General features: G+C 43.9%; 1 protein-coding gene across 4 annotated transcripts in view; it reads right to left on the reverse strand.

Moving 5' to 3' along the window:
- sipa1l1 (signal-induced proliferation-associated 1 like 1) overlaps positions 1 to 26,218 on the reverse strand; it is a 36,187-nt gene continuing 9,969 nt past the window's right edge. The window contains exons 7-24 of one of the 4 annotated variants that reach the window (XM_068708394.1): positions 25,415 to 25,589; positions 24,093 to 24,196; positions 23,637 to 23,794; positions 17,531 to 18,110; positions 14,551 to 14,649; positions 14,120 to 14,295; positions 13,179 to 13,469; positions 12,467 to 12,616; positions 11,722 to 11,855; positions 8,656 to 8,753; positions 8,001 to 8,527; positions 6,911 to 7,105; positions 5,901 to 6,081; positions 4,873 to 5,107; positions 4,311 to 4,481; positions 3,882 to 3,993; positions 3,262 to 3,340; positions 1 to 1,892 (exon numbers count right to left, since the gene is read on the reverse strand). In XM_068708394.1, the coding sequence (XP_068564495.1) occupies positions 1,749 to 1,892; positions 3,262 to 3,340; positions 3,882 to 3,993; positions 4,311 to 4,481; positions 4,873 to 5,107; positions 5,901 to 6,081; positions 6,911 to 7,105; positions 8,001 to 8,527; positions 8,656 to 8,753; positions 11,722 to 11,855; positions 12,467 to 12,616; positions 13,179 to 13,469; positions 14,120 to 14,295; positions 14,551 to 14,649; positions 17,531 to 18,110; positions 23,637 to 23,794; positions 24,093 to 24,196; positions 25,415 to 25,589 (3,609 nt within the window). In that variant the 3' untranslated portion in view covers positions 1 to 1,748. The remainder of the gene's footprint in view (positions 1,893 to 3,261; positions 3,341 to 3,881; positions 3,994 to 4,310; positions 4,482 to 4,872; positions 5,108 to 5,900; positions 6,082 to 6,910; positions 7,106 to 8,000; positions 8,528 to 8,655; positions 8,754 to 11,721; positions 11,856 to 12,466; positions 12,617 to 13,178; positions 13,470 to 14,119; positions 14,296 to 14,550; positions 14,650 to 17,530; positions 18,111 to 23,636; positions 23,795 to 24,092; positions 24,197 to 25,414; positions 25,590 to 26,218) is intronic. The other 3 variants (XM_068708397.1, XM_068708395.1, XM_068708396.1) reach the window with 3 other exon arrangements.

Raw genomic sequence — 26,218 nt, forward strand, 5'->3', positions numbered from 1 at the left:
CCCCCCCCCCGGTCGACGTCTGACTGATTGTTGAAGAGGCGTGGGGAAATTACAGAGTGACTGGCAGCACATTTAATAATCATGACATTTCCACTGGTCATCACTAGAGGGCACTGTAAGCAACACGACAGCAGGCTTGGGCACTACGAAACACAACAGAATACAGAATTAAAAGCATATATTTCGGCTTTAGCCAGAATTAAGAAAGAAAGACATTTAAATAATATCGCAAGTGACCATTTTCTTGAGAAACTAAACACTGATGTCAGTTGTACTGTACGAATAGAACAACTTATTTATTGGAATTATAATACAAGGAAATAAATTAACCTGGGAAAAAAAAAAAAAAGTCCCTTCTTACTTTTCCCTCCCAAAAATGTCTCCGTCATTGCTTATCAGCTGGCTCTCTGTATTCCAGACAGTGGGATGGCGAGTGGAGTTTCTCCCTTTCCTTTTTCCTCAAAGCGCGACGTTCACTGCTTTAATGGAAGATAGAGACTGGTGTCTTTGAGGCGTAACCTTTAAAACATCTTTTCCCACATCAAACATCTTCCCGAGAGCAAACTCTCCCTTTTTTTTTTGAGAGAGAGAGAGAGAGAGAGACAGGAGTCCTGACTTCTTCCTATTGCTTTTTAAGACACATACAATTGGAATGGACCAAAGCACTCTGGATATCAAGTCATGTTTAACGGCACCACTTGCCGATGGCTTATAAATATACTCCTCTGCCAGGCGTTGGTTTGTGCTGCAGAGACAAACAGGATGCTGTAATCCAGATATGAGTGACACAGAGGAGGAAAAAAAAAAAAAGAAAACACTGTACAAATCCATGTTCCCCTCCTGTTCAGACACATGTCAACCTGCTTCCATGTCGGTGGCTGTAAACAGCCACAGTGACCCTTCAGTGATCAGAAGCTTCAAGGACAGGAAACACTGAAACTCTTTACACTCCATTCACATGTGAAAGGAAATGAAAACATCTCCGGTGTCCAGTGGTCTTGAGGCTTCAGATTCATCATGTGTTACGGTGAACTCCCAAGTGGCTGAGCTGGCAGATCTGTCGCATACCTGTCAGACACGGCGTGGCATTTCAGAGGCGTCTTCTCTTAAGCCACGTGGCTGTCTGCTACCCTCTGCTGTGGCGGGTTTGGTTTGGCACTAAAGACTCAAGTCACCTTCCAGAGAAGCTGGGCAAAATTAGGAAACGGGGATTGGGAGGGAAAAAAAAGGAACAAAGAGGAAAAGGCCAGATATGGACTTAAGAGAAGCGCATCCACTGAGAAGGCATGGCGGGGAGGAGGGGGGGGGGGGGGTCTGGTGACATTTTGCGAAGCTGACTTCTTCAGAAAGAGAACGGGGGGGGGGGAAGAGCTTCCTCTTTGTTGGCAATTTTGCAAAAAAAAAAAAAAGATTTTGGCACAGCGAGATGAGAGAAAGATCAATTCAGCAATGTGGAGAGTCTTTCATAATCTGATTGACAACACCCATTTTTCTGGAGTCTCATCCTGAGAAGGTAATCAGAGGGGTCTGTGGGGACTGAGGCCGGTCGATAATATTACCCGCTGATGTTTGAACCCAATGGCAGATGGTCGGAGGGCTTAGCGCCATCAGGCTGATTTGGGACCAACGAGTCCCCACTTCTCTTGTGCACAGTTTCTCCCCCCCCCTCCGCCTCTCCCTCCAGACTGGTCGTGCTGATGTATGCATGTGTGTACGTGCGTGCGCGAGTTAAAATGTGCGGCTCGGAGTCAGTTCATGTCGATGGTGTTGAAGACCCACTCGGTGAACTTCTTGAGCTTGGCGGCAGAGGTCTGCGACTCCTCCTGCAGTCTCTGGTTGTCCTCCCACAGCCTCTTGATCTGACCCTGAAGTCTCCCCTTCTCATCACGCTCCTGTGCAGGAAGGGGAGAGGTTTGGAAAATCAATCACTCAATTAAAGCAGTTATTAAGCAGTTGACTTTTGAAAAAAAAGATTCCATGTTAACACCTTACTGTCTGTATTAATATAATAAACAATATCTGGTGTTTACATAAACCTCTCCGCTCTGCAGACTGTGAGTCACACTCGAGAGAACTTTAAGGGCTTTGTGGGTTGATTTTTATAAGGAAAGTAAATCCCTAGTTGGGTGCATGAACAAAAATGATCGAGCCAGTTAAAGAAAACTTCATGCGGTCAGTCAGCTGCAAGCTGATTGCTACTGGCTTGAGGGTGGTTGAAGGAGGTGAGAGAGAAGCTTATTAGTTTTCCTGGTGTCAAACTCATCTGCCGCTACTAAATGCAGACAGCGTAACGCTTTCCAGTATTTCACAGACGGCAGAGAATTTACGAAGAATTGCGTCAGAATCTAATCACACAGACCACAGCAATTTTGAGGAGGAAAACTCTTCGCTGTTAACAGGGCTGGATTGTTAACTAGCAGCTCAAACCTTTAAAAGCAACAGTGGGCTGCAGCAGCAGAGGACCTTTCAGTGACAGAATGAAATGCTGCTTTTAGAAGTAGAATTTGGTGTAAATAACCAATCCTGTCTGGTATCATTATTAGAGGCTATTGCTTGTGGTATAATGGTGAGGAGGAAACATTAGGCGGTGTCGCACCAACTGAATATATCTATCTAGCTAAACCTTGCTGCTGACGTTCTTCACAGCCGCAGTCTTTTGTGGTTCCTTGAAATGAGAGACTGCAATTCATTTTCTTTATTTCACTAGAAAGGAGACTTTGAAGAGTAGGTGTACATGATTTTTGCAGTTTAAATGTGCTGTAAAAAAATCTCTGCAAATCTCTTGTTTGACACTGGAGAGTTAGCATGAATGAAGATAATTCACAAGCAATCCTGAAAGTTGTTTGTACCCGTCCTTTTCCTTCCAGGTGATGTGAAGTCAAAATAATAGCCGAGTGTTTTTCGAGGGAAATCTGAGTCAGCAGTTAACAACAATGAGCGATCAAGCGGAACCAAATCAACAGCAGCAGTGCTCAACAGCTGACTGTGTGTTTTATATTTAAGACAAAGTGTTAATTTACACCATCTGGAGCTGTTCAGTTGTATGCAAATAAACCAGGGCCTTTCATTTTTCATTCCTTCTGGCACTCGAATAGAGAAGGGGAGCCAGGAAATTACCTTTTAGCACAACACAGAGTGGAGGTTGTAAACATGCAGACTAAAGTTCTCGATGCAGCCCAAAACAATCAACTAAAACTGTATATATATGTATATATGTATATGTGTATATGTATGCGCACGCGTTTGTGTTTTCCCTCCCACCTTCTTCAGGTCCTCCTGCAGCATCTTCACCATGGCCTCCAGCTTGGTGACCTTCCTCTCCAGCCCTATGTGACCCTCACTGTGGATAAGAAAGCAACACATAGCAGGACTTTCACATACACTCTAATAGAGAGCAGATAACCATATTCAATTATGACAGCCACTGCAGAACCATGAGTGAACACGGTTTACACCACGGGCCCTCCACCATACTACTCACTTAAAAAGCCTGAGATTAAAAACCCAGTTTCAGATCACAGCATGAGTATACCAAAATAAAACTCAGCTCATCATATCACTGGATCACAGCAATTAGTTCAGCCAAATGTAGCTCAGCCAAAATTGTACCTTCCTCCAATCTAGCTCCCCTAGACCCAAACTGATCTGCAACAAATCCCAAGCTGAGGAGCAGGATAACTACAGTAAAAGCCCTTTTTCCCCATTTCAAGACGGGCATTGGGGACATACAGCAAGATTAAGTCTTGTGAACAGAGCGGAGACGGTAGCTTCTGATATTTTTCAGATGGATGCATTTAAATAGATAAGAAGGAAACAGTGTGTGAGTGAAGTAAATAAAGATTAGAATCAAGCTGGTAAAGAGCGTTTAAGTGTGGTGTTACCTAGACGAGGGCCGGGACAGCGGAGCAGGCTGCAGCTCTATGTGTGGCTGCTGGGGACTGGAGGCACCGCTGCTTCTGTGGTTTGAATCTCCGAACACATAACTTCTCTGGACTGGAAGCAAGAGAGAAACGGACAAAGATGAAAACAAGTCATGTTAAGTTACAAATGCACACGATCAGCAACAGATGCAGAATGAATACAAAATGCCTCAAACTGAATATATACAGTAGGTAAGTCTATTCATAATGTAAAATGCATATATGACTGGTGTAACGCTGCAATGATGACAGTGAGTATCATAATTACTTGATACAACCTTTTCATTTATTTAAGTCAAGTGCTTATCTTAGTGCCTCTTGTGCCTGTGCAAGGAGATAAATCACATTAAAGAAAAGACACTGTGTGCACTTATTAGTAATTAGTAATACCGTAGTGTGTGTTTCTTTCACTCTCAAAGGTATTGGCCACATCCACCAGGTGCGTCCACTCTAGGGGGCTGTCTCTGTCTTGAGATGGGAGGGGCATCAGCTCCTTAGGGAGAGGTCCGCGATGACGCTCCACCAAATCCACCAATGATGTGTCAGATGCCGAAAGGTCGCCTGTAAACGGAAAACAAGTCGTGGAAAGAACTGAAAGTAAAATTACCCTTTTTTTTTTTTTTTTAGCCAGTGTATAATTTCTATCAATAGAGGGCAGCAGATACACATCTGGAGCTAAATCAGATATTTCTGCTTCCATTTCTTACAGTTATTTTTTGTTATTAATCATAATTATAAACAAATCACATGACTTAGTGAGGATGTATTAAGCTCCTTTTCCTGCACTGCTTTTACGGCATGTATACAACGACCACATAAGATGAAGAGCTATGATTACAAAATATAGTTTTTTACAAATCAATAGAAGCACCTAAAAACATCTGGAATGGATTCCAGCTGTTATAAATACATCTACGGGCAAGACACCTCCACTCCTCCACCTCCTTCTTACCGTGGAGTTTGACTCCCAGCTTATAGGAAGGCCGTCTGAGCGGAACACCGCGGGTGGTGGGTGAGCGTGGGAGGGTGGAGCAGCTGAAGAGAACATCTGCGCTGAGTGTTGGTTCCGTTACGGAGTCGCACAGAGTAGGAAGGCGTTGGCCACGATAGATGCTCTCATCTGATAGGGTACGATGGAGGGAGCGACGGCGGCCGAGAGGCTGGCTTGGTGGTGATTTCTGGCCGTGCTTTACAGGATGGGAGGAAGGGACGGAGAAGTGTTATTGTATTATATCACTGAGAAACAGGATCTGAGCCCATTCATTATGTGGGTGAACACCTGTATGGAGACCATCGGCGTCAATACTGCTGCATGTGTGAAAGTTTAGTCTTATTCAAAGTGTTACATTGAATTCTTGAAAAAAACTTGGGAGAGTGAAGAATCAAAAACGGAGAAATGTCTTGATGAATTGCATTAGATGGGTGCCACCTTTAACAACAGCGTAAGTGTTTTAATAGTACGGTTTTAGGAAAGGTTCATGCGATTTGGAAGTAGTGAACATACGACTGGAAGAGTCTTGGATTATATTGAAGAGTTGTGTGAGAGTTTGAAAACTGATAGTTTGATATAGTTTTGCTGTCACTTCAATTTTATCAAGACTTTTCTGTTTATTGATTATCCAGTCACCGTGGAGGCATGCAAGAAGAAGTTTTCTTACATAATTCAAAGTAACACTGGGTGAGTAATTGATATACTAATTGAATGTGGGTAACTTATTGAGGTTTCCAAATGTTCCCGTCCCATCACAAAGACTTCTTTGAAAAGACGCACATTTAGTGGGTACTGTGTCAGGAGCAGAATTATAATAACTTGATTTAGTCTATTGAGCAGTATTCCTTAATCAACTTTACTCACTGCAGTAGAAAGACTCACTGATATACAAGAGGTGTAAAAACCAGACTAGCAGCAGGTTAGTAATGTCAGGACATGTTCCTGGGTTGTTTGCAGGTTGTTTCCTGTAACAAGGGTCACAAACACACCTGCAGACGTACCTTCTCCTTATGTCTGCGTGCTGGTGGAGGGCTGTCTGGGGCACAGTGTCGCTTCACATCTTCCTCCATCGTAGATTTGGCATGAGGCTGGGGCAAGTGCATGTCCCGAAGAGAGGGCCTGGCTGCTGGGGTTGGAGCAACCTCCACTCCACCCTCTCCCGGAGACTTCCTAATACACACGCACACACAGACACACACAGACACACACACACACACACACACACACACACACACACACACACACACGCACACACGCACACACACGCACACACACACACACACGCACACACACGCACACACAGACGCAAGCCAGACGATTCAGCAAACATATTCGGGAGACAAATTATGCACACTGCACTGTTAATGCATTGTCCTTATATAGTAATAGCAGCGATATATATATAAAAAAAAATGTGGTGGTCAGTGTCAGCAGTAGTGCCTTTAATTGCATTCAGTTACCGCATTAAGCCTTGAGTGTAATATGCTCTTCAACCACAAGGGGGTAATCGAGTAGTATGCATGTTATTACTACAGGAAGATAAATAGTTAAGTACACTGGGTGGACAAGCAAAGGGATGAAATGCAGACTTGTGAAGCATTCCTAAAATAAAAACTGTCATTGGAAATCTCTTAATGTTCAATTTTGTCGCCCCAATATACACAAAGGGATGAAGGGATCACCTCTGACACAGTCTCAACATGAATGCAACATTATAAGCTTTACAAAGGGCATTATTGGGATTGTGAATGAATTGCATTACATTTGTACAAGTCCTCCTCTTCACTTGTCCAGACCTCAACCCAGTCTATCCCTGGTTCACTTGTTCCAAACTGTCTCAAACTACAGCAGTGATAACAGACGAGGCATTCTCTTCTGAAGCAAGAGCTGTAGGTAAGCTGTTACACAATCATGTACACAGTTTAAATCCACTGCTGGACTGGGAACAATGAAAAACGCACTTAATTGTTTCTTAATTTCTGTTCTGCTCCATCCTTACTTGCGTGTGTCTCCGAAGTCGACAGAATTGATGGTGGAACCGGGTTTCCTCCAGCCAATCAGGTACTTGGACTGAGCTCCTTGACGGGGGTAGAAGCTCTTGGGCCCAGGGGATGATGAGGACTGGGATGAAGGGGAGGTGGTTGAAGAGGAGGAGGACTCCTCTCTTGGGGAGCTGTGGCCTGAATGCCTGGCACTGATGGATAAAGGAGAGGAATCATCTTTGATGAAAGATGTATACATGTTTAATCATAATCCTGCATCTTTAGGCAATGGCAGGTTTGTTTTATGGCTTAACCGGATCTCTATAATCTTGCCTTATACAATTTAAATGTTTGCTTTGGTGAAGCATTAATACAAATCTCAATAGTGTAACATTTTAATACTCTAGGAATTTCCTGGGAGGAAATACATAGTTGAGTTATAGATGGAAGATTTTATAAAGTATCACCTGCGGTCAAACTCATTTCAGAGCCCTTTTTTATTCCCCCTTCGCCACTTTGACAGAATACAAATGTGTCTAAAATGTTGGACTGATGATGCTCAGGTCATGAATTGTAACTGGATCTGAACGGGTGAATTAAGACTTGCTCAAACAGGAAGAACAAATCACTGGAGTTCTCTCGGCTCCAGACACCGATTCAGCTATGTAAAGGTGGACATGTGTTGCACATTTCCTGAGGCCTAATGTGGAAAGATAAGAGGGAGTTAAGACTGCTCCCGTGCTCGGTTTCCAGGAAAGACTTAACGAGAGCGAGGTGGTCTAGTGTGTGATCCTCTTGGGCGGAGAAATATTAGCTTGAGTAATGAGAGTTGGAAAACATTCTGCAGAGGCCAAGCAAATGCTGCAATGTCACATGACAAAGCAGCAGAGATAAAATTCAAAATTAAGACTGAAATTAGATAAAACCGTACCCTGCAACTTTTATTGAGAGAAAAAAGAAAAGCTTTGAGAAAAGTCTAAATCATACAACAAGCAGACATGTTGTTCTTCTTGAAAGTGTTAAATATATCACAACCACTCAGATTTATCTCGCAACTCAAACGTCTCCTCACACAAACACTTAAAATATACACAAACACACACATACCTGGAGTGTGATCCAGCTTCACTCAGACTGTAGGTGCTGCTGTCTCTAACAAGGAGATGAGTAGGCGGGCTCCTGCCTGTCCCCTCCAGACTCCTTTCCGCCGGAGGGCCCGGGGATTCGGCTGCAGCCGGTGACCTCTCCAGCATCCGGCGGCCTCCCTCTGTGGGGCTGTGCCAAGGAGACGCTGACCGCTCCCTGTTCTCCCTAATCTCCCTGCTCTCCCTGCTCTCCCTGCTCTCTCTGCCTCCGCTCGGCGCCAGCAGGGAGGTGGTGCTGCCATGATGAGAGTGGGGGTGTGTGTGGTGGGAGGCTCCGTACGAGCTGGTGTCTATGCCGCTGTCGGCAGACGCCCCCTGCAGGTAGCCTCCGCCGCCCAGGCCATTGGGCTCCGGCTCACCCTGGTCGCCGCTGGAGCCTCCGCCCGCTCCCATTTCATACCATTTATCGCTGTCGCTGTGGCCCCCGCTGGAGGCTGTGCTGGATAGAGTGTTACTGCTGGAGTGTCCAGAATAAGGGCCGTCCGACTGCTGGAACAAAGAGAAAGTGGAGATGACAGGTGAGGGAGATTTCCATGTTAGTGAGAACAACAACAACAACAACAACAACAACAGTAGAAGGAATCAAAGAGGGGTTACAGACGGGTGTAAAGCCTGACCTGGCTGCTCTTCTTCGGGGACAGGTGGATGACCTGCTCTTGTCTTTGGATGCGGGGACCTCCAGAGTAGCCTTGACCAGACTTGGAGGCTGGGGTCTCTGCAATAAATTGGACAATATACACAGCTGGGGTTGGTGACGAATGCATGCACACAGCCTGCGGTACAAACAGATGACTTGTTGATGACTGAACAGAGAAGTCGTTCTGCTCTCCGCTCACTTGTGTGTATTTAGCTACTACAGCACTCGTGCTTCCTGGAGGTTCATAACGATGACGCCGGTTTCACTCCGACTCTGCTGTGTCCGTGGACAAAAAACCCCCAGATCACTTGTCTTCAAAGGTAACGCACATCAAACACAAATTTGTCCCCAGACAGTCCCTCCTGGCTTTGTTTGTTCTGGGCAGGCTGTTCCGCATGTGTGTGTGTGTGTGTGTGTGTGTGTGTGTGTGTGTGTGTGTGTGTGTCCTGAAGCAAAACTCGGGGTATAAATGGGACTGTTGTGTAATTGTCTACATGTTATGCAAGAAGACATACAGAGTAGGCAGCTAATGACCAAAGCACCGTGAGAGGCAGAGCTAAGGGAGGTATCACAACATCTGCTAGGATGAATCTAGTAATGTAGTGACCCCCCCACCCACCCCCACCCACCCCACACACACACACCATATCTCACTTAGAATATTCATAGCTCTGCATAGTTTTCTCTGCATAGTTGCCCATAGGGCTCTCTGCACTAATTAGAGATGCTTGTTTGAGTGGCTGTGCATATATAAGTTGTACATGTCACTACATGTTTGGGTGTGATATATTGTTTTGTTTCTTATTAAGCGCTGTTATTGATGTGATTGGTCATCCACTCCTGTAGGCTTTGTTCAACAAAAAAAAAACAAAAAAACACTGTTACGGTAGTTCAAAATTGCTGTGCATGGGAAGGGAACACATTTTCTGCATCTCACCGCCCAACGCATGAATTAATCATAAACCTGCCACAGTCTATCAAAACAAAATTCCACAAATGCTATGTTAAATAAATGCAACAGGACAACCTGAGACAATGATTACTCTAACTGGTGCAGTGGCCTTTCAGAGCGCGGCAATTTGGAGCGTTGTCGTTTGTAGCGCGCTGACTGCTTGGATTCAGGTATTGTCGCTTGCAGCGTTCGATCAAGAATCGATCATCGATAGTTGACTGCAGGAAATAAAGAGTTTGGTTGTAACGTTAGTATAATCCAGCAGCAAAAGTGACCAGCCTGTGAAGGCCCGCTGTGGACCACATGCTGGACTCAGTCTGCAGGGACCTGAAGCCCCGCCTCCGCTGCTGTACAGAGCGCTATCGCTTGTTTATCCAAAGGTTATTCAAATTGAACATGTGTCGTGTGTCCTAATTGCACCATATTCAACAATGGAAGTCCTTGGGTCCCCAGCAGTACACCCACCAAGAGTGAAGTAGATCAGAATCAGAACCGTTTATATGCCATGGTATGTTGAACATACAAGGAATTTGACATGGCGAGATCAGATGAACGGTTCTCGAGATGTGCGACGACACACCCAAAGACTGAGAGACAGATTCCTTGCTTTGTTGTTAGATACAAAACCCTGTAATGGCTGAATTAATGGCAAAAGTAATGTCAGTTTGTGTGACAGGAAAGCAAAAGTGAGTATCCTGCCCTCTGCATGACTTAGTTATTTCTGGACAGAGCACGGCCACATCATCATTGCTGAAGACTTAACGGGTCAAGGGGTTAAAAATGGAAGGAAGAGGAAAGGACAGAACAGAACCTCAAACCACAGAGGCAGCCGAGCGGGCCGTGTAGGGCAGGACAGTTGGCTGACGCAGCCGAAGCTGGCGCAGCCTGCATTGTTCCACCCTGACCAATAACGACATAAGTGCTTTAAACAACCACAAAATGAGAGACTAGGGACTTTCTCTGTGATTGTGGCGGTCAGGAACAGGTTGAGGACACGGTTGAAAGTAGGCTGGTCCACAATCAACCAAAGCTGAGATTCAGAGGATCGGTAGAGGAGCATGCCGTTTTTGTGGCTTTCAGAGCTGGAAAACAAGAAAAAAAACCTCCCAAAAAACAGTGCATGGGAGGATACTCGTAATTAAATGAAAGCCAATATAAAAGGAGAATAAAAAGATGAATGAGAGGAGAACATAATTGACCGTGGAGAATGAGGACCAGACTGGAGGAAGTGAGGGAAGGAAAGCCACACAAAGAGAAGGTTGGCCAACTGTGTTGACAGGAAAGATAGGAATGTCTCCCCATTCCCTTTCTTCTTTATTAAACCGTATAGAACTGAGTGAGGAAAAGCCATATACTTTAATTGAGATCACTGTTGATATCATTTCCCCCCCTTCAATAATTACCACTTTCCTCTTTCTGTTTGTCTCATTATCTTCCCACCTTTTTGTCTGTTTGCAGAGGAATCAAGACCTGCTCTGTGAAGGCAATATAATTCACAGCTTGCAGAAGAGGCGGCGTGTGAGGAGGAGGAAGAAGAGAAAGATTGTGGATGCTGTCAGAGTTGCTATCTCAGCTCCAGAAAAACTGTCACTAGCAGATGAGGAGGCACACACAAACACCATGCACACACTCTTCTGGATATACCTGTCATTCCAAAGGATTTAGTGATATGAATAATATGAATGATTTATTTTCCGCGTTGTCCCTCCCTCCCATGCTATTCAAGTTGTTGTTTTTTGTGTCTAAGTGACTCATTTTATTAGAGTTTGTTAAATTGGAGTACAGACTTAATGCATCTGGCTAAATATGTGGCTGATTTAAATTAATCTATCATGAGAAAATGAGTTATTTATCTTTCCATAATGTCAGTCACTACTGAGCTTGTCAATGGAGAAAAAAAAAAAGCAATTTAAGTGGACGTAGATTGACGTGTTCTTGCTCAATACTAGACTAACTAAATAATAGTTGTCCCCATCAGACACTTACATGGGGAAATAGGGTCCAGGTTAAAAAAATACTGGAGTTGACAAATACTAGAGTTACCCATTAGTTTTACTGTATATTCTCCACTGTTTCTCCCTAACATATATTCACCTGTTGACCCTCGTTCGGCCCCGCCCCCTTCCTCCATTCTCGACCAATTGGGAGTGGACTTCCCACTGGAACCGCCCTCTCCAGCCCCCTCTCGTCTCTCTGTAGACATCGGAGAGTGGCGGCTGCCAACAAACCTGGTGAATGAGCAAAATCAGGATGAGTCGTTTTATATTCTGCTGTTTTTATGAGCTAAATGTGGTTTTATGAGCTAAATGTGTTTCCACTGATTAAAAATGCAGTGCAAGAAATAATAATGCATTTGACCACAGGCTGCAGTGGGTGGAAATATTAAAGAAAATGCTCTGTCAAGAGCATTACAATGTACAAAGACACACAAACGCTATCATCTCACTGTCCCACACCAACGTAACACATTGTTACAACTGTGGGAATTAGAGAATCAGCTGCGTAAGTGTAAAACAGGAGTAATTAAAGCTGGAGATACATTATGCTTTCTAAAATTAAAAACTGAGTAATGCGCTTTGTAATCCAATAATACATCAACTCATGGCCAAACAATCATTACAATTTTCTCTCATTAGTTTCAGAAGAAAGTACCTAAAGGCAGCAAAAAGATGTGTGTGATACTGAAGGAATGTGATGCTTCCGATATGCTTTTCTGATACGATATATCATAACTTGAATGAAGAATCCCTCTGGAACAAACCCAGCCACAGACAAACACAACCCCCCCCCCCCCCCCCCCCCCCCCCCCCCCCCCCCCCCCCCCCCCCCTCTTCCTTACTGCTCAGGCATGGACTTCTGTCTCCAGTGAGCAGAGCTTCCGGAGGCGTCACTGGAACAAGAGAGGTTGCTGGGAGAGCTGCGATTGTGAGGGGAGCGACCCAACGCCAGCGAGGAGGCCAGGCTGTAGCTCTCACTGCCCGGAGACATCCTGGTTTACCGACACACACACACACACACACACACACACACACACACACACACACACACACACACACACACACACACACACACACACACACACACACACACACACACACACACACACGAACTGTAAGAATTTACGGGTACGTGAAAATGTTGGAACTAAAGGAATTTGAAATAAACGCAGCAAAGCACTTTAGGAGCAAAATGTTCTTAGTCGTGCCTTTAGGAGGAAAGTCCATTGATTGCTACTTCCCATACATGCTGGATGAGTAAAATGACTATTGAATACTGAACAGCGTTGCTTAAAAATCAACTACATACCCAAAGGCTGCCTCTGGGTTACAGAATTAGTTTTTTTTTTAATTTTATTTCAACAGTGTTACAGGTGAAATATGTATTATTTCACAGGAAGAAAAAAAAAACTGAAACAAATACTGTACCAATGACTTGATAACTTCACAAGATGTCTGGCTTTCAAAATCTAATTTTTCCTGTTTGTTCTGTCCTTCTAAAATATAAATATTATATTCTAATAATCCATGTCTAAAAAGCCACGGGTCTCTGACCTCTTGGTATCCAGGGGCCGGCCATCACTGCTGACACTGCGTGGGATGACTGCGCCCCTCTCCAGCCTCTCAGCTGACAGGGTCTTCCCCACTGAGCTCCCCAGGCTGATGGCCCGGTTGGGCTGGTGGGGCTGCGGCGAGGCAGTGAGTGACTGCTGAGGGCTGCTGGACGTCCGCTGCCACTTGTTGTTGTTACTGCGGAAGGGAAACTTGTATTCGAAGGAGCCGCTATCGCTGCTGCTGCTGTCCTTGTATTCTGACACAGGCATCCGATAGAGCTCTGAACAGCCTCTGTACAAGAGGAGGAAGGACATTTTGTTTGAGAGGCAAGTGTTGTGTGTGTCAGTGTTGCATATCTTTTGGTTATATATAGCTTATATAAAGATTTGTGACTTTTTAAATAGCCAGTGTCCAATAAAACCAACCAGTGTATCTGTTTATATGTTATTGCTGGGTGCTCAAGTAGGCTTTTTGGTCTCTTAAAAAGGTCCAGTGTGTAGAATTTAGGGTGATCTATTGGCGGAAATCGAATATTATATCCATAATTATGTTTTCATTAGTGTGAAAATAAGAATTAGCTTAGAATCAGCCCTTTATATCTCCATACGGCACAGGTTCTCTTCACGGAGCGGGTCGTGTTGCACCGCCATGTTTTTACAGTGGCTCAGAACTCACAAACCAAACAATGGCTCTAGACAGGGCCTTTCACATTATTTTAAGAGACCTGAAGGCCACCGTAGTTCTCCCACTAGCTTGGAGTATTCAGGTGGTTGCAATCTGCAAACTCACCACTAGGTGCCACTAAATCCTACGCACTGCTCCTTTAAAGTAAAGTGATGCGCCACTGAACTTCTGAAACTGAAATACTAAATCAATGAACAAGTGGTGCACATAAGAACTTAATTGAAACAATTGAAGGCACCTCCCCCATCCCCACCTACCTGCGAGGAGTGGCGTCATCGTGTGGTGGAATGATAACAACACGCACTGTCACCGAGGTCCGCAAGAGGTCGATCATCTGCTCATGGGTCAGCGTTGCCACAGCGACTTTGCAGATTTCTACCAATCGGCTTCCCTGTCGCAGTCCTGCCTGCCAGGCGTAACCGTATGGCTCCACCTGTTAGGGAGAAAGTGTGATTACATCACAGCTGCAATGGTGAGGTGATTAATAATCCAATTCAGTAACATCCAAGACAGAGAGTCTTCACCTAGTTATGTTCAATGAGGAAAAAGAAATGCATCAATTATAATCATTGCGTTAACAAGGTAGAGTAAGGCTAATAAAGCACATTAAGATCTTCAATGTAAACACGCTCTACCTCAATAAACTAGATTGTTTTAGAGAACATTTGAGTAAAGTATAGACAGATACCTCGGCCACGATGCCTTCGTAGTTCACGTGGAAGCCCAGCTGCCCCAGGCCATTTCGACGAAGCGTCATCTCTGATGTCTCGCAGCCCTTAGTCAGGAACTGGACATAGGGAGGGCAGAGAGAGACACAAAGTACTGAACATTAAGTGACATACATTATCAGAGGACACTCAGTGAGAGAGAGAGTTGTGAACAGAAAAGGGGACATAGTGAAAAAGCACCGTGAACTTTTCTTATCTTCCAAACCCTCTGTCAAATTTAGCAAACAATGTTTTTATGTGTTTGGAAAAACCTTTAATAGAATACTGGGATAATTTATAGGATTATCTTCTGTAATTTATTATTATGGTCTGTAAAGGTGTAGGTCAGCATGTGTGTGAACACGCTGCGTGCATATGTACACATGCTTCCTATTTAACGCTGAAGAGGAGACTTTATTTTTTAAACAACTTAAGTGATCCCTAAGAGATTCATGGCCATAAATAAAGATCAGTGCTCCAGAATAAGCAGCACACCTCTCACTGTGCGCACACACACACACACACACACACACACACACACACACACACACACACACACACACACACACACACACACACACACACACACACACACACACACACACACACACACACACACACGACAGATGATAGAAATGAAAGCCGGTGTGTCTCTTGATGTGACACTTTAGGCTGTGTTCACACAGAGGCGCGTCGCTTAGAAGAGACGCCGTTTTTTTCATTAAAGGAAGCGTCTCTTCAGGCGGCGCTGTGACACAGCCACGCATCTTTTTCACAGGGAGAGGGGAGGAAAAGTTGATCAATAGTTACATTTCTCAACAGTCCTGATCACCTAAAGCCAATCCTCATTCCTGGCTACTTGTTCATTGAAGTCATTCACAACTCATCCCTCTCTTCCTCCCTCTAAGTGTCGCTCCTGGCAGCTTCAGGGCACCTTGCATTTCTTTGTCGGAACACGGCAGCTCTATAGATGTCTAACTCAGAAGCATGCGTGAATAAATAATGCTGCATACTGGCACCTGATAGGAATTGTTATGATGCCCTCTGATGTTTCTGAATGTGGGAGAGGCAGGGAGTGCAAGAAAAAGGGGAACGTTATAGAGCGGAGAAAGGGAGAGAGTTCCAAAAAGAGAGTGGCCCCGAGGCCACTTCCCTTCCTCTGGCACCGAGGTAGTCCAAATGATTGAAGATTAACGGATGCATGAAATGAAACATGAAAGTGATATATTAATGGGTGTGTGTGTTCAAATATGTTTGTGTGGAAATCAAACATGGAGGACTCAATCCATGTTACATAAATGCATGATAAAACACATCACACACACACACACACACACACACACACACACACACACACACACACACAGTTTGAGTGTAGGGAGAGGCTGACTGTTGGCTGAATGTATTCTGAAGCACTGATGATTGCATAAGAAAACACCTTTTTTTCTATCCTGTTTCCATGGAAACAGCTAAGGAAGAGCTAGCTCCACTTCACTGTCTGTGTAGGTGTATAAGCCATTAGGAGCATGTTGTCCAGAGGTGTTTCTGAAACTCCCTCAATAAGCTGAGACCAGTAATGAGACAGCAGCTTTGGCATGTAGACAAAAATTGTTTTATCATTCTGGCAGATTGACAGCTAGTAAATAGTAGGAGCGACTGTGAGTGGGCCAGGTACACGATCAATGGCAGCCAACGGCAATTTAGTCCATTGATTTGGTTTGTCAGTAGTGGTGTAACAGGTCGCTGTCGATTCGTACGGTTTCCCCCCCACGGCACACATGTGAACCGCGGATAAATAACACAGCTTAACGTTAACCGTCACCGTGTGAAGTAGAATTTTACTGACGATCGGCATTTATGCTTTTTATTATGTCGATCTCCGATAATGTTACGTTGTCAACAACCAATCCGAGTTGAAATTGACCAGAGGAGAACTGGTTAAGCGGCTAATGGAATACGAACAAAGGTTCTGTTCGGCTGTATTGTGATGCGTTCAGGCTCTGTTCGGTGAAAATGATTATTGGGCGAAGGTAACGTATAACGTTATCATGATGTGTTTACATGAGAGCTTGTAAAATGTAGTGTTGGTAAGGAACTTGAATAAATCCAGTTGTTTGAAGGAGATGTTTTCAGAACAACATAAATAGATATTAGAGATGATTATGAGCTGTTTAAAATACCTCTAAGCAGATTATAATACATCATTCAAACTACTACTGACAAGATTTGTTTTAATCAATGAAAATACAATATTTTACTTCCTATTCATTTGAATTGTGTGCCTTTAGAAAAATAAACACTATAAATTACATTAACAAAGTAAAATGATAACATTTAGAATTTTACATTTTACACTGACTCCAGAGCGGTTGAAATGATTTTTGGTGGCAAAAAAAGCCTGGAGCCTTGTAGACCAGCTGCTATAATCAAACACCAGGGATCTGTATCTGCCAAAATGGATCATCAACAATTTGCAATTAGTATCAGCAGCAAAAATAAACATGATAAGATCTCTAAAAGTTATATCTGTTTCCTTTTCTCTTTTGTGCTGATCCGATCCCTGATCTGATCCGATCCATGAGTTTTATGATCCGTTCCACCGCTATTTCTCAGTAATCATCCGCTAACATCAATCAATGTGCGTCACCTCTTCCCTTCTCTTGTCCTATTCAGAGTCTCTGAACAACCACGTGGCTGCAGGTACCGAGAAATCACTGTGTTGACATGGACAAGCTACATTAATTATCTTGGCATCAACTGACCCAAATTGATTTTGGATATGTAGTTGCCTTGCCTTCAGCTATGACAGCAGAGGGCAGGAAGTCCAGCAAATGTCAACCTTTAATATAATTGTGAAAATAGAGCAACTACTGTACTTATTAATTATATTACACGCAAGAAGAGGTCATTATCACTGAGTCATATGTATGCATGTATGCATTGGTGTGCGTGTTTTCTAACCTCTAGACGTTTGACCACCTCTTTGAAATCCTCCGTGTTATTACCGACACTCCTCAGAGACGCACTTTCTCCCCGCTCGTAGAAAATCCGCAAAGACGCGGGGCTGCTCAGTGTCCAGCCAATCACGTCCTTAGTGGCACAGTTGAACACCACGGCCTTGGCTTCCTGGTCCAACAGGATGAGGAAGTCATTGGAGACGGCCAGTAGGGCCTCCAGCTCTCCTCCGGTCCCGTGATCCTCAACGTGGACCATCCACGTCACCGCCCCGAGGCTGCGCACCTCCGCCCCCCCATATGGCCGGCTCTTCTCCTTTTTCTTGTGGGCCAGCGAGATGAAGGGGAACTTTCCGGAAGGGTCTATGGGTGTGCTGGTGGTGTGGCGCTCGGCCAGGTCGCGCAGGTACTCCTGGCGCGTGCGGGTGGCCATGGCGCGGAACTTGTGCGACTTGTGCGCAGCGTTTTCTGCGTTGATGACCTTGGCCAGCAGGAAGTCCCGGAACACAGAGGAATTGGGAAAAGTCACGCCTTCTGGGATAGGAGGGCCGAAGGAGGGCACGTCTTTGGAACGAGTGACAGCCACACTGCAGGGAGAGGAGCAGACGAGGAAGAGAAAAGGAGGCGAGAGGAGAAAGAAGGAGAAATGGAAGGAGAAATCAGATGAGTTTCACAAATCAGTTGTTCCAGTATTGACCAACAAATCAGTTGCGGTTGCAGTGGGTATTTTGATCCGACGTCATAAATCACGCGTATTTAGATCCAGGGTTTTAGAACACAGTTAATCTACTCGGGATACCACATCACATCCAAGCAAGTATTTATGGCATTAAGATTTAAAAGCAAAAAGAAAACGCTGCCCGATTCTGCAACAGAGTTTATGTTTGATATAAAGCCTCATGCTGTTTGCTCACTCAAGTATGGGAACATGAAAGGCACAATCCTTGACTGCTATATCATTAGTCAGGACAAAAACAAAAACACTGAGGCTGAATTTAAAAGTGGAAAAGGAAACAGACCTAGTTCCAGTCTTTGTTTTTCTTCTCGCTAAAATGATCTTTATGGTTTCTGTATTTTTCTTATTTAAATGTGTTGTCTACTGCCATCTGTATCTGCCTAAATGTTGTACATAAGTTGTTTTTTTTAAATTTGCTATTGTGTGTAATTCTTATACAGCAGCATGTACTTCACTTCCACGTCCTATACCGCCCTGTTTTCCCCGCTCTCCACCTCGCTTCTCCCCCCTTTTCCCTTGACTAAGTCTCAGGAATGGCCATCGGAGGCTGTTTGCCCCGTCTGGTATGTCAGGAACTCAGCTGAGCAGCCGTGGAGAGGAAGGAGAGTCAAGGAGGAGGATGAGGGGGAGAGGACTCTTCCAGATCTCCTGCCCAAAGCCCCAGAAAACACAGAGTGAGAGAAAAGGAAAACGTGGCTGTGAAAGGAGGACCGTGTGGGGGAACTCTGAAAGGATAGGGAAATAATTGCTTACTGGAAGAAAAGTATTTTGTTCCTGTTATGCGAGACAAACAGACCATATCTGTGCCATGAAATAGCCTTTTATATGACAAAGAAGGCACAATGTCTGTCCACAGACGACCTTTCCTGTCCTCAAGCTCTTCGTGACCACATGAGCTCAATCACAGATCCTCTCTCAGGTGATAATTACTGACGAGAGTGGCACCGGAAGTCGGAGCCCTCGTCCCACGCGCCTCCCCGCTGACATGCATCGGCACAAATGTTGCCACCAGGATTAATCGCTTTGTCTAATAAGCAACTAAAGTCAAAATGTCACCCACATATTTCTAAACATACCTCATAGACACCCTGTCCTCACCGGAGACGCGTGGTGTTCAATTATACTAACCGTCAGATTGTTGACACCTCATTTCCCACCTTTCCTCGTTTGTGACAGACAGAGGAAAGAGAGGAAACATCTTTTTATGGCTGAAATTGCATGGAAACGTGACTTTTTAATCAACAATTTTGATACATGAGTGACGGGAATACCCTCAGTACATGCTACCATGTCAAGAAGTTGCTTGCATTTCCTACATTTGTACTGACCTCTCTTCCCTATGTCCTTTTTAAAGCAACTCCCATTTAATGTGCAAAGAGCATGAAAGTACTTGATTGTTCTACGTTCTAGTTTAAGTGGCTGTGATCAATATCCCATATTAACAATGGATCACGTGGCCTATATGCCTATATGAAAGGAGTAGCTCGTAGTGATGAGCCCACAAACTATTATCACAGGATTTTGCAGTTCCCCTTAACTCTATTAAATTTAAAACAGTTAAGCTGTACACATTATGATAATAAGCTACGCTCTGCACTCATCAACGTTGTTTCCAGCTGAAGCAGGCAGCTATTTATTGAAAAAGCTCAAAAACACACACACACACACCGCGACACCCGCCCAGCGCTAGACAAACAGACGAGGCCAGCGACTCTCTGGTGAACATCATGGAGCATTAAGCAGCTAAAGAGCACCGAGTTTTCTTCTCAGGGATTGGTGGTTTCTGTAACCACAAACACGGCTCCAAATGTAAAATAGCGTTGCTCTGTATCTGCTAAAATGTTGTTTCTGCTGAGCCAAAGTATCCAAAAAAAAAAACGGTTAATGCGGGTTTAAAAAGGCAATATACGACAACGAAGCATTCCACTATTGAAAAGGTGAAAACCAAATGTAAGCCAGTGTCATTGTAGCAGGATATGAGCAGCAAAAGCTCAGAGGAAAAATAACCCCAAAATGTTCCGTTAAGTAGTTTTCACCTTTCAGCATACTAGCATATGAAGTCACATTTTTTAAACCGACTGCTCTTACGAAGTACAAAGTGAGCAATATAGTCTGGAGGCAATATTCACCTGCTTTTCTGTAGATGAAAAATGAATCATGTTGGGTATTTCAGAGAGGACCAGCTGAAGTGGTTATAAGCAGGCTGAACAAATGGTTAAAATAAAAACGTGACCTTTTATTCCTATTCTTCTCCATCACTACAAACATCACCCAATGCGTTACACTGGAGCTCTAAAAGCACTCGGACTGATCTCAAACACCTGTGAGTCAGTCAAGTGAAGACCTGTGACTCATGCAGGACAGAGACGAGCAATGGGGCAGGGGAGGGGGAGACAGAGACAGAGACAGAGAGAGGTGTGAAAGCCAGAGAACAAGATGGAGAGCAAAAAGAACTGAATGACAAAAGAAGAGAGATTGAATGAGAGGAAGAGGAGACCGTAGTGCAATAGGGATTGCTGGGCCGTGTGATCCTTGTGGCAGGAGGTTTGGCAGTAGAAATGAAAGAGCACATTCCTGTGGTTTCAGTGATTTGTGGTCTTATAAATATCCAGTGCGTGGGCAGCTCCGCTCTTGCAGTATCTACGACCTGCTGCCCACTGAGGCAGAGAAAGAAAAAGAACATGTCAATACCTATGGGAGTGGGTGGCTAAGAGGTGTACTGTGTGTGTGGATGTGGGTACTGGGTAAGGTACACATAACATGTTTTTGGTCTACTTGTGAAAACAAAATTTGCTATTTACAGAATTTACGTTTGCGTAGCGGCGGTTTCGGCGAGGTCACATGCAAAGTGTTCGAGATATTGGGAAATGAGTTCGGGAAATATAGAGTATAAACTCTAACATGGCAGGGAAAGGTCACTGCTATCTACCATAGAATGTATATAAGAGGCGGATGTAGTCGCCATGACGTCACCCATTGGTTTGTGGACTACAGTTTTTAAGACTTGAGTTTGGCCGTCGCAAAAAAGTTTTTTTTACGCAAACCAGAAGTGACACGAGACGGTGGAGCCAAAGTGCAACCGAGCGCTTTTAGAAGTTTTTTAAGCAGCCAAAATTGATTTTATTTATTAACATTCATGAACTGAAAACACACCGTCAAAGGGTTCAAGTTCTCAGCCGATAACACGGACAACTACCAAGCCAGACAACTTTGTAGCGACCTGTCAATCACAAGGTAGCCACGCCCTAAAGCACACCCTGCTTTATCGTCTCTTTGACTCGAAATGGGATCATACTAAATAAATGAACATTAAAGAAGATGGCTGTGATGGTGTTTTCCATTTTCTGTCATTGACTCACTTGTAATGTGCAGTGGACTGCGCAGAGAGTTGAATGTGTAACCCCAAAAACCTCTCATGAAATTGCCATGACAAAAATGGATAATGTAACTAAAAATCAACATGTGTAAGGAAGTGAGTAATTCCTCACACCACTGAAGACGTGCTCACTGGGAGTCACGTTCAGTGTCACCATTGCCTCATTCTATGTGATGCTTGTTTGTCTAGTCCAGTAATAGTCTCACAACTGCGATGATGCATCTTTGTGGGAAAGGGAAAAAAAAAAAAAAAAACTGCGCTGGCGACTATTTTATTAAGCATATGCAAGCATTCAGCACTGAAGACACCTCTGAATTGTTACATTGCTTTTCTGAAACTGAATCTTAACATTTACTTTTAAGCACATTGTTAAGTGTTTCTTTACATTCCTTTAAGTGGAAACACCATCATTTTTGGTAAACGTACAGTAGCAGCAGTGCTGAAATATCTTTGGACACGTTTACCAGACCTCAAATCAAGAATCATTTGCAGCCATCGAGACTTAATGATATGAGAGTGGCTTTATATAATGAGAATATAACAAATAATAATATGAAATCTTAAATTGTTAAGAGGCATCTGTGCACATATATGCATGTTATATTGGGGGTTGGGCGGCCCGGGGGGGGGGGGGGGGGGGGGGGGGCATGACAAAACATTTCCTTTGAAGAGGTGCCGTGGTTCCAAAAAGGTTTGGGAGCAGCAGCTTCAGAGGGCACAGATATACCAAGTATGACAATGATGTATTTTCCTGCCCTGTGTTTACACCAAAGCTTCAAAGCATTTAGGTCAACCTTACTTGATACATCGTGACTCAGTCAATTCCCCGTGGTCACTATGAATCGGAAATTTACATCTGAAAACCTGGTGGTAGTGTGCGTATGTGTGAAATTAGTATTGACTTCAGAAAACCTAATTAACACTAGTGAATTACAGAAGAAACGAGTAAGCAGTGTTTGCTCTATATGCACTTATTCCTGAGCTCTTTGTTCACGTGTGCGTGTGTGTTTTTGCTCAGTAATGAAGCAGCCCCATGGGGGACAATTAAGACCTCACACAATGTGCTCAGACAGCAATTAAAACAGCTATAAGTGGGAGAGGGAGGGAGGAGGAGTCCAAGAGAGCAAGATATGAGAGAATGACAAGACAGAGATAAAAAAGACAGAGGCAGGAATAAACAGAGGATGAACTGTCCTTCACAGCTGAACGGGCAGAAAGTCCATTAGTTCTTAAAAGTGACTCCACAGTAGAGCAGTAGAGAGGGCTCTCAACACTCACAGCCTACTATAAAATGGAGTGGTGGAACTGCAAAGGCATTTGAAGCGACAGATAAGAGCATTGTTATTTCAGCAGTGATGGAAAGAGATTCATGTGCATACTTTTGGTAAAACAAAGTCCAAATTATCTTATATAGCCTTTCCTCTACATGCATCTGTGCACTGGGATCAATGTGAGATGACACATTATAAAACAACCACCGGTTTTTGGATAAAAAGTAAACTTTTTTTTTGTTTTTTACTGAGCTGGTTATTAAAATGCCATGAAACTGACAATCTACAACCTAAATGTCTTACCAACTCCATTTTACCACCTCAAGAAAATCAGCATGAACCACTAAATTCAGCTGTTAAGTGATTTCAAAAGCTGTCAGCTGAGTAGTTGGTCTGGTAATAGGCATTCCTTCTTTATGTTTTTAAGTCACGCACACGCTCGCTTGCCTGCCCGCGCAAAGTCACATATTACAACAAAAAAACACAGTTGTTTTTATTAAAAGGCACCGTTAAACACTGCAGTAACGTGAGCATATATATATTAACTATATTAGTATTCCTTCATGCAAATGAAAAAATAAAAAATGTATTTAGCAAGAAATGTCAGAGAGGACCAGATAACCCATTGGCAAAATAAAATGCAGCTGCAATGTTTGTGCGATAGAAAATATTGTTGTGTTGATACAACACTCTGAATACTCAAATATACACACAGGTGAGTGTATCTCACCTGTAGGAGCCGTTCTCTGAACACGGGTTGTGAGCACGCACCACCACAAAGACGTGCTGGAAGTGTGAGCGAATGTTTTTGGGGGTGAAGGGGAGGGCCCCGGGTTCCTGGAACACGATCGTGACGATATCGTTCCCGATGTGACGCTTCCGCAGTAACTGGAAAAGCAACAAAGACAGCAGGAGAAACTAGAGTTAGATATTGAGTAATATTAAATATGAGATATCTAGAAAATCTTTAAACACTCACTGTGAACACAGAAAGTCTGCGGTGCTTTAATCTCTTGCACTATCTAGACAATTGCTACTTAAGCCATGTGCAAAATGAGTGAAATTATGGTAGGATCATGTAAACTCCGTAACATTCTGACCGAGATGACCGCGTGCATACAAATAAATAGCTGCAACATCCTCGTGGACATATGTGTTGGAACGGTGAGCCCCGTCATTTCCCTACCTGTTGCTTATTGTTGGGTGTGTACGGCAGCATGGTAGACACATGGAACATGATCTCATAGTCCTTGTAGGTGGTGTACATGGAGTGGGTGCCCGTCGAGTCAGCTGTGGAGATAGAATTACATGTGCACAATTTTATTTTTGAACCATAAACAACTCTCGCTATCAGATATGGAGGAATGTTTACACCATTGACAGAAAACATCAAACTGAAAAACTATTCAAAAGATACAATATGTATTCATTCCCTCTGGAGCATGTTCATTATAAACTCCCACACCATGAACACGTATGACCAAACATTATCTTTGTGTTATCCATCCATCTGCTGCAAAGATTGTTCAGACGGCAACGTGTTCCCTGAGCTCTTATAAGTGTCTCGCCCTAAAGAGAGCCACTGCATGTAAATAACCACCTACACAGTCTATTGATGGGCTCTATTCAGGGACCAAAACCGTCACACGGTGTTTAAAAGGCCATACTTAAACTAGCTACATTACGTCAATTAATTACACTGCTTCTATCGGGAGCGCTTTGCACGGCTGTGTTTAATCAACTAGAGGCTACTGAAGGTGGTGTTACATGTCTCGCAAATACGGACTGGGAGTTCTGGTCTCCCAGAGCATTATGGGGGATGACTTAATTGACATAAGAACAGCATGGAGTTAAATATCAAAGCAGACATGATGGAGACGTCAATCTTGTCTGTGGCAAATGCAGAGGTGGGCGGTCAAAGGAGAGAGGAAGAGAACACGTAGGCTTTCAGTTTCTCCAATAGAATAATGTGACACCAGAGGCCATCTGTCACATGTCTGAAACGTCCGCCTATGTTTGATGTGCGCACAAGATTGGTTTACCCACAGTGGTTTCAACTACTGTCAGATCTGAGTCTGTAACACCGATTATGAGTCGTCAGAGTCCATGTGCTCTCCAAGAAGAGAGTGTTCCTGTGTACTCTGACCCCCTGAGGGTGACGCCCACGTCGGTGCACAGAAACACACGTCTTTATGTACTTTTTTTTTCTTTTTGATGAGACAGTTTGGACCGCTAAGCTGCTGCGATATGTTGTCCACAAATCTTTCTCTGGTCATATTTATACATCACCTTTACATATTACACAAAAAAAAAAAATCTTTCTTATATCAGTCACTGAGAATTATCCAGGCTCCATTAAATCAATGAGAACTTCTACGTAGTGTGTGTCCATCAATGTTCACGCTGCTGCTGTGGGTTAGGCGAGCGTTTCAGTGTCACTGTGACACCGCCTGAAGGTTTCACCGCTGTGTTTGTAGGACAAGTCGAGATTTCGGTACATGTACTTACTCTTGGCGTCCAGCTGGGCCCGGTACTTGGTGAAGCCTTTGAGTCGAACCCTCTCCCCCAGCAGATGAAGGAACTCCTCCAGTGCAGGACCAGCTGATTCATTGTTGTACATCTCCTCCTCGCTGCTCTGGCCTGCCATGCAGTACATCACCCCCACTTTCCGCTGGAAACTCAACTATTGAGAGAACATAGATTGTTGCAATGAAAAGGTGTGTGTGTGTGTGTGTGTGTGTGTGTGTGTGTGTGTGTGTGTGTGTGTGTGTGTGTGTGTGTGTGTGTTGGGGGGGGCATATTACTGTGTAGAAATCATGTCGGAGTAACCATGTTGACATTTCAGGTGGGACTCATGTTGGCATTTTAAGAATATGCACCTTGGGTTGTTCTGCAGTGATCGCGGTGCCATTTTCCAGAGAAATGATGTTGACATTTTCAGAGGTTCAGCTTTTGATGATTGCATCAGGGTGCATGAGTATCAAAGAGCTTGTTTTGTATTATTCTCCTTTTTAAGGTCGAGGTGCGTCTGTGTGTGTGTGTTCACAGTGTGGAGATTGTCCTTCCTTTTGGGGCAAAATAGAGTGTGTGTGTGTGTGTGTGTGTGTGTGTGTGTGTGTGTGTGTGTGTGTGGGGGCCGGTTTGTGAGGTTTCTCCACTTAAATCCCACATAATGGTCTGTGGGAGTGAATGGATACATTCGGTATAAAATATATAAATATATATATATATATATATATTATTAATAAATAATTCTGCTTCACAATGAGACATTCCCCTGTGCGGAAAAATAACACCTACACATTAAATGAT

This window comes from Cebidichthys violaceus, unplaced genomic scaffold (genome assembly GCF_023349555.1).
Source record: "Cebidichthys violaceus isolate CVI_PGR_0920_01 unplaced genomic scaffold, fCebVio1.0.p SCAF_14, whole genome shotgun sequence".
NCBI lineage: Eukaryota > Metazoa > Chordata > Actinopteri > Perciformes > Stichaeidae > Cebidichthys > Cebidichthys violaceus.